General features: G+C 39.3%; 1 protein-coding gene across 4 annotated transcripts in view; it reads left to right on the forward strand.

Annotated features, from left to right (window-relative positions):
* GREB1L (GREB1 like retinoic acid receptor coactivator) overlaps positions 1 to 14,461 on the forward strand; it is a 195,218-nt gene that overhangs the window by 111,649 nt on the left and 69,108 nt on the right. For 2 of the 4 annotated variants that reach the window (XM_072604358.1, XM_072604359.1), the window contains 5 exons: positions 838 to 966; positions 7,791 to 7,907; positions 8,198 to 8,317; positions 9,067 to 9,204; positions 13,065 to 13,250. In XM_072604358.1, the coding sequence (XP_072460459.1) occupies positions 838 to 966; positions 7,791 to 7,907; positions 8,198 to 8,317; positions 9,067 to 9,204; positions 13,065 to 13,250 (690 nt within the window). The remainder of the gene's footprint in view (positions 1 to 837; positions 967 to 7,790; positions 7,908 to 8,197; positions 8,318 to 9,066; positions 9,205 to 13,064; positions 13,251 to 14,461) is intronic. The other 2 variants (XM_072604360.1, XM_072604361.1) reach the window with 1 other exon arrangement.

The raw sequence follows: 14,461 nt of genomic DNA on the forward strand, positions 1-14,461 counted from the left end.
ATTTACTTACTTTTACAATTTTTTTTTATATAACTCTCTTTAGTATGTATACTGTATCCCTAATTTCTTCATTTACTTTGCACTGTTTCATGTGGATCATTTGCTAGTGACAGCTGGTGGCCCAGTGGATGGAGCACTAGGCTTGTAGTTAGGGAGACCTGAGTTCAAATCTGGCCTCAAACGCTTACTAGCCATGTGACCCGGGCAGCTCACTTAGGCTTTGTTTGCCTTAGTTTCCTTAACTGTAAAAAAAAAAAAATTAGCACCTATCATGCAGGATTATTGTAAGGATCAGTTGAGATATTATTTGAAAAAGTACTTAGAACAGTGCCTGACATATAGTAAGTCCTATACGAATATTTATTCCCTTCTCCTTCCATTACTTAAGATTTTTCATAGTTATTATTTTTACGGCAGTAACTATGTAGATGTATTTTCTATTCCTCAACCCTTGGAACTTTAGATTTCTTCCATTTCTTTTGCTATATATGCATTTATATTAATATACATACATATGTGTGTATGTGTATATGCTTATGTAATAGCACAACTCTAAGCAATCTGCAAGTCTTTTTTTCTTTTAAATTGTTTCTTTAGGCTGTATTCCCAATAGTGGTCTCAAAAGGTAAGACTAGTTTTACTGTTCATTTTGTATATGCCAGATTATTTTCCCAAAAGATTGTGCTAATTTTCATTGCCAGCAGCAAATACATATATGTGTTTCTCTCCCTTCCTCCAGCTTAGCCATCATTAGATTTTATTAATTTGATTTATTTTGGCTAGTCAGCTATTGCTTTCAATAATATTATTAGTGAGAAAACTTCTTTCTTTTTAAAGACTCACCAGTCCTCAGTCCAGCTAACTCTGCTGTTAATTTAAGTGGAACTCAGGACCTGCCCAGGAACAAGAACCTTGTGAAACCACTGGCTTTATCTTTGCAGATTGTAGGGAATACGTTCACTTCAGGTAATGTTTTCCTTACTATTTCAAGTCTCCTGTAAAACTGTAGTCCAGAAAGAACTCCTTGTGAAACTTTTTGTGACTAATTCAAGTGTAAAAAGCTACCCTGTCTGCCAAATGAAAAAGAGAGAAAGTGAGGTATAGAGGCCTGAAGTCTTGTGTCCTCTGCATTATGCCCAGAGAAATGACCCCTGCAGCTTCTAACCAGCAGAGAGATATTTCTTCACCTGTCAGTGAATTCTCAGGGAGCCTTCTGGTGCTCCATGTAACAGAAGAACCTCCAAGACCCTCCATCTTTTCTACTGCTCTCAGTGATTTTTAGAGGTTACTAAAGGGTGAGTGTAAAGCTAAGATCTTCTCTATGAACCTCTTAGCTTTGTTGGGACCAGAGGTACCCCGAACGCTTTAGAGGAGGCTAGTCAGCTCGCATAAGAACACCATCTGGATGAAATCTGGGGTCAGAGAGCTCTCAGGTTCCCAGCATGTCCGACTACTTAACAGTCCCCTAAGTCATATTATGTAGCCCTTTGTATCTTTGTTCAGAAGAATGTATAATCAGACTGACAAGTTTTAGTTTATATGAATTTGGGGGCAGTTTGGGACAAATCACGTTACCTCTGTTTACAAAGTTATATATAAAGCTTCCTCTTTGTAAAATGAAGGGACTTGGATTACACTTGTACAGCTAGGTGGGACAGTGCATAAAGTGTTGGACTTAGGTATTTTAGTGGCTATGTAACCCAAGGGAAGTCACTTATTCTCTCTCCCCTTCAGTTTCGTCATCTGTAAAATGGGAACATCTTTGTCCCTGGGTTGTTGTGAGGATTAAATGAGATAATATGTGTTAATCTCTTTGCAAATCTTAAAGCACTCTCTATAAATGCTAGCTATTATTATGTTGGAATTATGTCTCTTCCAACTCTAACTACTGTGAAAGGAAAGATATCCTTTCATTCTCCTATGTATTCTGTTTCCTTGACTTGGAAGGAAACTACCTTCTTGTGATCTAGAACAATGTTTATCTTTAGGACTGAAGTGGAGACAAGTCTTTTGGACCTAATCATGCAAAATCTTTGATGTAGAAGGGATCTCACAGTCCATCGCGATCAGTATATTCCTGAAAAAAGAATACCATATGCAGCACATGAAGTGATGATTATCCCTCTTTAACTCCAAGAGCTAGTGTCCCAAGATTTAGCACAGTTTTAATTGTTAGGAATTTCTTTTTGTTACATCAGGCCCAAATCTTCACCTTTGCTTGTAGTTCTACCCTCTGGTCCCAACCAAAATAAGTCTGATCCCACTTCCACTTGACCACATTTCAAACACTTGAAGATAATTATGATGACCAACCTAAGTAATCTCTTCAGGCTAAACATCACCATCCTCTTGAAGCATGACCTCAAGGCCCTTCACCATTCTGGTTGCCCTACTCTGCCTTCTACCAAATTTGTCACTGTCCTTCCTAAAAAGTGGCATCAAGAACTCAACAGGATATTCCAGATATGGTCTGATCATGACAAAGTACAGAGACAGTCACTTCCTTGTCTTGGACACAATGCTTGTCTTCATGTAATCTTAACTTTCTTGGCTAACATGTTACACTCTTCATTCTTATTGAGTTTGGAATCCAATAAAACCCCCATTTGCCGTCCCAAAACACCTCCCCCAGTTTGTACCTGTGAAGCCTTGTAAGACTTGCATTTATCCGTGTCAGATTTTATCTCATAAGATAGTTCAGTGTTCTAGTCTGCCAAGATCTTTTTGGATACCGTCTCTTCCAGTCAGATTCTTGGCTATTGCTCCAGGGTATGTTTCATTTGCATATTTTGTACGCATCCCATCTATATTATGGTTAAATTATGGTTAAAAATGTTAAATGATATAATGTTATAACATTAAATGATATAATGAAAAATGTTTAATGATATAAAACCAAGTAGAGATGCCTGGTGAGCTCCACTAGAAAACTAATTCCAAGTTGACATTGAATCATTAATGACTACTCTTTGCATCAGGCCTTTAAGGTAATATCTAATTCTGATAATTTTATGTTCATGTAATTCACATCTTTCTTTTCCTGACTAATAATATGAATGACTTTTCTGGATGCTTTTTTTAAATGCTGATAAGCCATATCCACAATATTCCCTTGATTGACCAGTTTGGTAATCCTGTCAAAAAAGGAAATGAGATTAGTTTGCCATAAACTACTCTTGATAAAACCATAATGGCTCTTTGTCACCGCTAATTTTTTTGTCTAATGTTGATTAACCATCTTTATAATAACCATAAATTCTAGAATTTGGACAGGTACTAAATGCAAACTCCTTGACCTGTATTTTGCCACCTCCATTTTTAAAAAATAAGAACAAAGTCTGTTCTTCAGATCTGCAGCACATATTCTTTTCATCTTCATCTCCTGTTTATCTTTACAAATAGTGAGTGAGCGCGTCACACCCATCTTTTTATTTTCATTACTCTGGGATGTAGCTCATCTGAGCTTAATGGCTTTTGCTCATCAAAAACAGATCCACACTCTCTTCCTATACTCTTAGTTATCTTAGATATCAATGAAGTAATCATTTAGCATCATTGCCTTCTCATTGTTAGTTTTCATCATCCCATCCACCCACACATAATAGCACTTTTCTCTTTTTAGAAAAATAGAAACCTATTTTTTTGCAGTCCTTAGCATCCCATGAAGGTTTAATTCATTTTGAGATTTAATGCTCCTGACCTGATTCTTAGAAAATTGTGCCATGCTTTTGAAGAGCTGGACACGACTGAAATGACTGAGCAACAAAAAAATGTCGCTATTTCCCACTCCCCTTCACCTTCTACTTGTCATCTTCTTTTTGAATAAAGCACATCCTTTCAGATCTGTATTCTAAAGTCATGAGTTCCATTTTACCAAATCTCTACGATAGCCATGAAGTCAGTTTTGCCTTCTTGTGTTCAGATTTTCTAGTTCACCATTTAAAACAAGCTCATACTTTGTGCATTTGTATGTATTCATTTTAAGACAAAGACTTTACACCAGTCTTCATTTTTACTTTGGGGTCCTGCAGACTTCTGGCTATCTCTATTGTTGTTCTTCCTGTTGCTTGCTTCCATGGTATTGAACTTCATTCAATCAACAAGCATTTATATTAGGCTGAATAGACATTGCCTCACTCTAAGTGAGTACCTGAAAAGGCCTTAGCCTAAAAGACCAAGGTCTTCCAGTGCATCCTGGGCTGTCTCCAGTCATCCTGGGGAATATCTGGTCACTGGATCCGGATGGCTCAGGAGGAGAAGTGAGGCTGGTGACCTGCACAGCCCTCCCTCACTTAAAACAAAGCCAAGTACAAGTCATGTCATCATTTCTCTGATGCCATGTTCCTCTTCAATAACGAAGAAGGAACATAACAATTTATATTAGGCACATACTATGTGCCAGATACTTTGCTAAGTGCAAGGAATTGAAAGACAAGATGAAACATCCTCCACCATTGAGGGGCCTATAATTTAAAGGGGTACAACATGCACACATACAGTCATATGCAAAATTCCTAAAAGAAAATTGGGGAGGGAGGGATAGCAGTCGCCATTGAAGGGCTCAGGAAAAGTTTAATATAGAAGTGGTGTCTTGGCTGAGCCTTGAAGAAGGCTAGGAATGATAAGAGGCAGAAGTTCGTTTTAGGTGTGAAGATGGAGATGGGAGATGGAGTACCATTTGTTCAGTTATTTGTCACTTGTGTCCAACTCTCTGTGTCCCCATTGGGGGTTTTCTTGGCAATGGTACTAGAGTGATTTGCCATTTTCTTCTTCAGCTCTCTTTACAGATGAGGAAATTGAGATAAACAGGACTAAGTGACTTGCCCAGGGTCACACAGCTAGGTTAACTGTCTGAGGCTGGATTTGAACTCAGGTCTTCTTGGTGCTCTAGCTGATGCTCCACTTAGCTGCCCTGTGGAGTACCATAGATAGGTCATAGTGAAAATGCCAGGTTGACTGAACTGTAGTATGTGTTAAAGGAATGTATAATCATGTATAATAAGGAAATGTATAATAATATATAATAAGGAGATGTATAATAATGTATAATAAAGCAAGAAAATTCAAATTAGGAGGGTCAGTTTTTGAAGTGCTCTAAATATAACAGTAATTTATATTTGATCCTAGAGATAGTAGGAAGCCACTGGGGCTTATTTACTAGGGGAGTGATATCATTCGTAGACTCACGGATTCATAACTAGAAGGGAGATCAGAAACCATCCATTCCCAGTTTACAGTTAAAGAAATCGAGGCCTAGTGAGTTTAAGTGGTTTGTCCAAGACAACACAATGTCAGAGAAAGGATCCCAGATTCATTGACTCCAGAGCCAGTGTCTTTTCTACTGCCCATTCCACACTGCCTTCCCACAGTCAGATTTGTGCTTTCAGTGACCCATTTTGTCATTCATATGGAAGATGGATTAGAGTAGGGAGATACTTGAGGCAGAGTGAACAATTGGGTGGCTATTGCAGTAATCCAAGAGGTGATGAGGCCACGAACTAGGGTTGTTGCTATGTCCCTGAAGAGAAGGGGACAGCTGAGAGACATGCTGAGGAGGTAGGAATGATAAGATCTGGTACCTTCTTGGATTTGTGGTTGTCTGGGGTGAAGGGAGAGTAAAGAGTCAGGTATGATATTAAGGTCACTAATCTGAATGGCTAGAAGAATGGTGATACCTTTGTCAGAAATAGGAAGGTTTGGAAGAGGGTTTGGTTTGGGGGAAAGCTAATGATTTCTGTTTTGGGCACCTTAATTTTGAGATACCTAGAAAATAGAGTTTGAAATGTATAATAGGACAGCATTGACTGGGGCTATGTACATAGGTCTAAGAGTCAGCAGCAGATATGCATACATATATACACACACACACACATATATATACATGCATACGCATGTACACACACACATATATACATGCATACGCATGTACATACACACATACATACATGCATATACATGTAATACATACACACACTATACACAGACACACATGCATGCATACATATATACACATCTATGCAGAGAGAGTGAGAATAAGGCCCCAGAAAGATCCCTGGGGGAGGGTCCATCCACAGTTAAGGGTTAGAATGTGGATACAAAGAAGATTTAAGGAGTATTAGAAAAACCTAGAGGGAACAAAGCATACAAAGAAAGTGTGGTAAACAGTGTCAGATGCTGCAAAAGACTCAAGAGGATAAGGATTAAGAAAAAGACCATCGGATTTGGCAATGAAAAGATGGCCAGTAATTTTAAAAAGAGCACTTGGAATTGAATAAGTAAGCCAGAGTGGTAAAGAGTTGAGAGAGTCATCGCAAAAGTAGTAGAGGAATGAATGTCAACAGTTTGGTTTGTTTTGTTTTTTTTTAAGCTTTAGACCAGGGGAGAGGAGCAACATAGGATGGTACCTTTTAAAATTTGGTAATATCTAGAGAGAATTTTTTGTTTTTTGCTTTTTTATGGATAGGTCATGTTTGTAGGCATCAGGGAATGAACTAGAAAATGGGGAAAGATTGCTGGTAAAGGGTTGGGAAGGGATGCTTGTGAGAGGAATTTGCTGGATAAGAAGGAAAGGGGGCATACATAGAGGGGTTAGTCCTAACAAGGCAAAAGTCCATATCTCTTCATCAGAGATGGGAGCAAAAGAGGAAAAAAGAGGAGGTGACTTGAAAAGTTAAAGAAGAAGCTCCTCTCAGGGCAAGATCCTCATTTGAGACTGTGCAAGGAAGGAGTATCATGGCAGACTTGAGGAGAGAAGAAAAGGTTCCTGGTCAATATTCCAAGGCAATTTTTTTTCTTCTTTTTTTTCTTTCTAGTTTAAGACTTTAAAAAAAATTAGAGGTTCAAAATTCAAGGCAAATATATTCTTGCCAGATCTCTTCGGTGTATTCTGTTATTTGTTAAGAGCCCATCATTCCTATTTGTGGAACCAAATTCTATCAATAGACACCATCTTCTACTGTAAGGGGTCTCCTAATACTCTTGCCACAATCTGTTGTAGCCCATACTACAGTGAACATGGGGATTGGTTACAGTCAGATGGGACAGTGCCTCAAGGCAGTTGGGCACTTGTTATGTGAAATTTAGCACTTTTCCTGGAGAAATTTAAGGGGCAGAAAATGATGAGCAACACCCATCAGCCCTGTCGATTCTGACCAGCCTGTGGGTGGAACATTATGGCAATTGACACAGATCTATTTGTAGTTTTATACCCTGGTTAGGCACCTTCTGAGGGATATCTCATGGGGTTAGATTATAAGTGGAAAGGCACTGAAATTTTAAGTAATAGTTGTAGTAGTGATAGGTGATTGTGGTGGTAGTAATAGCAGCAACAACAACAAACATTTATATAGCACAAGATTTGCAAAACCCATGTGATTGGCCGACGGTCACAAAACTATCAGGATTTGAATTCAAGTCTTCCTGATTCCAAGTTCAGCACTCTGTCCATTCCCCTACTTACCTGTCAAGAACAGCTTTTTTTTTTTTTTTGCCAGAAAGATTTTATTTTATAGCATCCCCAAGGGCCCTCCAACCCCATCCTAATCACTCTCAGAGTTCTTGCTATATGATTTTTCTAAGTCTGTAGAATAAAAGTGGACAACTAATTATATCATTTCTAATGTAATTGATACACCATGGTAGTTGATTTAAATTATCTAGGCTGCCTCTTGTCATGTCAACCTTTACTCCTTCAGTGTGATGTTTGCCACATGATTCCAGTCTCTCTGGACCACTCATTGCTGTGTACCTTATGCTGACCAGCTTCTCTCCTCCTTCCTGGTGTGCTGTAGATGCTGCTAATGGGAACAGTAGTAATGGAGGGAGAGCAAATATGTCCAGTTCCACCCCTGCTCGTCCAGTTCCTCATTCTGTGTCACCCAGACCTGGCTATGCTGCAGGAGACCAAGGTACGTGAAAACTTAACTGGAGGTTGGAGATGATGGGCTTAGTTCCAGTAGAGTTTTCTGGTCATCCTAGGATGCCAATAATAATGATACATCACATCTATATAGCATTTCTTATCTATCATAACATTTAAATCAAAGCCATATTCCAAGTTGCATGTTAATTCACCCTGCCATAACTGCTCATCCTTTGGCATTTTGTACATTTTTGAATGATGGGTGACCAGTGTCAATTCCTAAAACCATTGAGATTTCTGTTCTAGAATATTGACTTTCTTTTCTTACATGCACAGCATCCATGTCCAGTTCAGGGCCACCAAAGAAAAGACACCGGGGATGGTATCCTGGGTCACCTGTCCCTCCACCCGCTTTAGTTGTTCCTGTTCCTACAGTCCGACCTCTTGCAAGAACTGGTGAGACTTTTTAATAGTATGCTGATTTTAAGGATCTTACCAGGTAGTATTGCTTTTTCTTTTCTCTGTGTCAGTAGATTTAGGGTTTGTTCTCTAATAAGATTCAGAACCCACATAAATGTGATGCCATTCATTTTTTTATGTTTCATTGTTGAAAATAAGGCATTTGGATTAAAATAATGCCCAGTTATGTCTTTAGCAACCCGTATTGAGTGGGCAAGTCTCACACACAAATACATGCAAGTTTTACATGTTTTCTCTCTGTATCTCTCTCTCTCTGTATATGTCTCTCTGTTTCTGTCTCTGTCACTGTCCTTCTCTGTCTCTGCCTGCCCCTGTTTCTCTGTCTCTCAGTCTCTCTCTGTGTCTCTTTGTGTCTTTGTACATGTGTCTCTCTCCATAGTAGTATAGAAGATGTTACTGACTTTGAATTTAGCAGTTATTTTTTTAGATCTTCAAAAAAAATTTTTATTTTATTAAATATCTTCCAATTATATGTAAAAAATTAACATTTATTTTTAAAATTTTGAGTTCCAAATTCTTTCTCTCCTTCCCCTCACCCTTGAGAAGATAGGCAATATGATGTCAATTTTACGTGTGAAGTAATGCAAAACATATCAACAATTATTTTTTTAAATACTACAAAAAATATAATGCTTTTAATTTAATACTTTTGGTTGTTGGAAAAGATAGATTTGTGTTCCTTTCTTAGTCTAACACAATTTTCCTCTTTTCTTTTCTTTTTGCAGAGCCCCTTTTGTCTGTCCCTGTTCCTCAGGCCATGTTAACTGGAATTTTACAACCTCGGCCCATTCCTGCAGGGGAAACTGTAATTGTTCCTGAAAACTTGCTGAGTAACTCAGGAGTCAGACCAGTGATTCTGATAGGTAAGACCAAAGAACTCAAGACTTGTTTAAGCCTACTTAATCAATCAGTGTTCCCAAAAGGCAGTGTGTCATAATGGGAGAGAGAGCCAACTTTGAGGCCAAGAAAACTGGGTTCAAGTCATACCTCTGACACTTACTGTCTTTGTGATCTTGGCCAAGTCATGTAACCTCTAGGTTTTCTAGGTAGCTCTATAAGCTACAGAAAAGTCATCAATCTTATTGGTGGAGGGAATTCCCTGTATCAGTGAAATTAGAGGTCCAGTCTCAGTCTATGGAGTTAGAAAGCACTTAAATAGTTTTCTTTTAGACTAAGTTCTTCTAGAGTAGAGATAGAAGACCAGTGGTGTCTAATTATTGCAAAGGATGTTGCTTGTGAACTCTAAGCCGGGTAGCCTGAGAGTACCATGTTTGCTATATAAGTGTTCACTCCCTTTAAGAAAGCCTAGTTCAGAATTGCTGTCACCATCACAGAAAACTCAGTAAAGAATGGAAGAGGCCATTCTGGAATGTATGCATCCTGGGTACAATTCAGAGATACCCTCCCCAAACAGTAAAGAAGAAACAAGCTGATCTAGCCAACAACTGGCTACATTTTTATAGTGCATTAAGGTTTGCCAGACTCAGTACGTAGGTTATCTCAGTAGATCCCAACAACCCTGTGACATAGATGCTATTATTATTTCCATGTTACAGATGAGAAAACTAGAGACTGAGGAAGGTTAAGTGGTTTGCACAGGGCTCCATACATATTAAGTGCCTCAGGCCTTCCTGACTCCAAACTCTAATATTTTATCCATCTGTGCACACGCCACACAGCTTAATAAAGATGACCTTAGACTGAATTCAATAGAACTTTAATATTTGGAACAAAGCAGTAACAGTCCTATTTGCATTCTCTGTCTGTCAGAACATGTCTAAAGTACTATTCAGTTTGGGGCTTCATATTTTATATGAGTTTATTTATTTGTTTTTAATTTTCAGCATTCACTTGCATAATTTTTAAGTTTTCTCCCCTTCCCCCCGGCCTCCCTCCCCAAGATGGCTTGCAGTCTGATATAGGCTCTACATGTGCCTTCCTGTTAAACATATTTTCACATTATTTATGTCATATAGAAGAATTATAATGAATGGGAGAAAACATGAGAAAGAAAAAAAAACAGAACAAAAAAATAGTCTGCCTTGCTCTGCATTCAGACTCCATAGTTCTTTTTCTGAATGGGGATGGCATTTTCCAGCCTGAGTCCTTTGGAATTGTTTTAGGTCCTTGCATTGCTGAGAAGAGCTAAGTCTATCAAAATCAGTCATTGCACACTGGCTGTTTCTGGTTCTGTTCATTTCGCTCAGCGTCAGTTCGTCCACCTGTTTGTCATTTCTTACAGCACAATAGTATTCCATTACATTCATATGCTACAACTTGTTCAGCCATTCCCCAATTGATAGGCATCCCCTTGATTTCCAGTTTTTGGCCACCACGAAGAGAGCTGCTATAAATGTTTTTGTACATGAAGGTCCTTTTCCCATTTTTATGATCTCTTTGGGATACATCGGGCTTCACATTTTAAGAAAGACAATTGACAAATTGGAACTCGTCGAGAAGAGATCATCCAGCCTCATATGAGGGTCATTTAAATGACCTGTAGATGTTTACCCTGGAAAAGAAGAGCCTTAGAGAAATTGTGATTGCTATCTTCAAATATTTAAAGGGCTATCATGTGGAAGAAAGATTATATCTATAATAGGTGGCCCCAGAGGGCAGACTAGGGTACATGAGTTAAAGGGAGATTGTGGCTTAGTATTTTCATGATGTTCCCAGGAATAAAAGCTGTCCTAGAATGGAACTGATTGTACTGTGAGCTAACCCTTTTAGGACAGCTTTAGGAGTCTCTTTCCTTATTGATCCAAGGGGATAACCAGATTCAGTATTCCCTTCAAGAGCCTTGCAAGGAATTCTGGTCTCTTCTGGGGGAGCCTAATTTTATCTAGATCCCTAAGGACCCTCCTAAAACAAACGTATTACTTCCCTTTCCCATCACATTTAACACCAATCCTCCAGGGTCACTCTAGAACAGAATCTGACCCTCCACCATACCCTTTGGTCCAGAGCAAGAATTCTAACTTTGCCCTAGTCCTAGAGCATTTCTTAAGTAGTTGGGGAATATCTAGAAAAATGTGGGGTGAAGTTGGGGCTTTGTCTGATCTCTAGTAGTTGACATGAATGATTGAACTTGGACCCCATGCATTTGCAGTTATTCTTACATAGAGGTTGCATTGTGGGGGGGTGCGGGTGGGCGGGGGCACTGTCCAATTATTCTGTTATTGTACTTAGTACTTGTGTAGTGGGTCTGTTAAAAGTGTTATGTTAAAAAAAACTACTAACACTATAGAATTAAAGTATTGCTAAATAACAGGGTTTTCTGGACTATTGGAAAAGCCTAGTTTTTGCCTTTGAAGAGGTTTAGAATCTAAAGAGAGAAACAAGGCTTCTGTTGTGTTCCTGTCTTCATGACCGCATTTGGAGTTTTCTTGGCAAAGATATTGGAGTGGTTTGCCATTTCCTTCTCCAGTTCATTTTACAGATGACAAAACCAAGACATAGGATTAAGTGACTTGGCCAGGGTCACACAGATTTGAACTCAGTCACATGAGTCTTGCTGACGCCAGGCCCAGGGCTCCATCCACTGTACCACTTTAGCAGACTCCTAGGGCTTCTAATAATGCCTTTAGTTTCTGCAGGAAACTCTTCCACTCTGAAATGACATTGAGGCCGCAGGGGTTTTGTTGTTGCTGGCTCCTGTAGTTTCTTTTATTGGTAAGAAAAAAGAAGCAGTTCACTTAAACTGAAAGTATGCTAGTACAGGATTATAGAACCTCAGAATGTTGATTAGGCGGAGGGAGACTTTACAGCTCAACTGATCCTGTTCCTCTGTTTTAAAAGGTTTTGTTTTGAAGATTTATATCTTCCCCACTTCCAAAGGACTTGAGATGACTTACAGGTTAAAAAACTGTGAAATAAGACATTTAAGGATAAGACAAAACAGAGGACTCTCTGCCACACCCCCAATGAATAGATTACTTGAGTTAGGTAATGGATTTAGCTCTGGGCTTTCTGGTATCTAAAGAGAAAGGAAAAAAAGGAAAACGTGATTTTTGCTTTGTCATCTTACAAGAAGAAATGCAGAAATCCTTCTGCAAGGACATTTATCCCCTCTGGAACTAAACTCAAGCAGTGATTTTTATTCCATAGGTCTTTGTGAATTTAATGGAGTAACACAAGGGATAATATCTTCAATTAGAACTTTATAAAAAGATACAGAAAGTGGTTGAAATGAAAAAAATTCACATAGTACTTCATGGTTTTCCTCACTATGAGAGATAGTTTGAGTAGCATCATTTCCATTTTACAGATGTGTAAACTGAGGTTCTGAAAGTGACTTGGAAGAAAAGGAAGAAAGAAAGGAGTGAGAAAGAGAAGGAAAGAGAAGGGAATGAGAGGAGGAAAGTAGTGAAAGGGGGAGGAAGAAAGAGAGAGAGACAGAGAGAGAGAAGGTGTCTATGGCCAGGATTGTTAGAGCCAGGATTCACGCCTATTTCTCTTGCTGCTCAGTCTAGCATGTACTCCAGGACACCTGACTATCTTATTCATTTAAAACTCATTTCCCCTGTGGGTAAGACAATCACTTAAACCTAGTATCTGTAAAGGTAGAGTATGAAAACAAATTGTAACTTGGTGTAAACATTTCTGAGAGGTACTGAGGTGATGGAATCTAAGTTCTTTTTGCCCTGGTGGGGTCTAGATTGGTGGACAATCTAGATGGATCCTCTCGTGTTAATGTACTCTGGGGATTTCCTTTTTATTACAGGTTATGGCACTTTACCCTATTTCTACGGAAATGTTGGTGACATTGTAGTCAGCCCCTTGCTTGTGAATTGCTACAAGATTCCACATCTGGAAAATAGAGACTTGGAGCAGTTGGGATTGAATGGAAGCCAGTTATTAAGCGTGGAAAACATGATTCTTCTAACTATACAGTATCTTGTGCGGCTGGGTAAGCTCCTTCTTTTGTTGCGTATGTTTGGTAATTACTGTCTGTATGCCTTTTCTTCCTTTTCCTTCTCTCTCTCCCTCCTCACCTCTTCACCTATGTCCTCCTAGTGTGTTTTCTGCATTGTTTCCCCTTTGGTTTTTTTCTCCATTTCTGTTCCTTCTCTCCCCTCCTCTGCGTCTTTTTCTTTTCAGGCCTTTCCCCTACTTCCTTTCTCCCCTCCCTACTCCCCACCCCCTTCATAGCCTTCCCAGCCAGAGAAGAACTTCTCCATCTGGTGTTTTGGCCAGTCTAATTGAAAGCAAGGATGGTGCATTAGCTTCCCAGGTTTTCCCTAGGAAATTTAGCTTTGCCACTTCCGTGAGAATGTGGTCATTCTTAAATGCAAATAGACCTACTTGTATGGTGTATCTTGTCTGAAGAACACTGCTCTCACACTAGGATCCTGCTTGGCTTTTCTCCTTAGCCACACCCTAATTCCAAACTCCCTCTGGAATAATGACGGGTTTTAGCACAATTGAAACTTTGGATACCAAGGAGGTCCTTGGGGACCTTTAGGGTGGTTTAAAAAGGCAGGAATCTTCATTCCCCGTATTTATTGTTACCTGCTCTCTAGCTACAATCCCAGGCCACACACCCTGGATAATCCAGAATTCCACAGCAGGTGTTTGCAGGTGTGCAGTTACCACTAGCTCGGCTATGCAACATTTACATGGAAATGAACCTTATTGTGCAAACTGAAAGTGATTCATCCCAAATGCAAGCTACTTATAGGCTCCCCACAGGACTACAAGCCTTCAAGGCATTGGGCAGCTTAGAGAGATTTGTAAAAATACAGTATGATTGAGTGCTCTAAGGGAGATCCCAGAAGCACAAGAGTAAAGATGTTTTAGGAAGGTCCTTTGGAGTCTTTGAGTGCTCCAGGTCTCCTCCTATGCTCTCCTGTCTTTCATTGTAAGCCTGGGATCCGCAGTTATTCTCATTTGCATAATAAGAAAGAAGGCAAGCTGGGAGGAACGTGGTAGGTTTTAAAGCTGGATTTAAAAGTCAGGGAAATAGGAGTTAGAATCCTGCCACCAGCACACAGTCAGCCAATAAATGTTAATTAAGTGCCTGCGGTGTGCCAGGCACAGAGATAAGAATTAAGGATACAAAGAAAGGAAAATACAGCCCCTGTTCTCAAGGACCTCACAGTCTAACAGTAGAGACAGCGT

The sequence above is a fragment of the Notamacropus eugenii genome, chromosome 4, assembly GCF_028372415.1.
Source record: "Notamacropus eugenii isolate mMacEug1 chromosome 4, mMacEug1.pri_v2, whole genome shotgun sequence".
NCBI lineage: Eukaryota > Metazoa > Chordata > Mammalia > Diprotodontia > Macropodidae > Notamacropus > Notamacropus eugenii.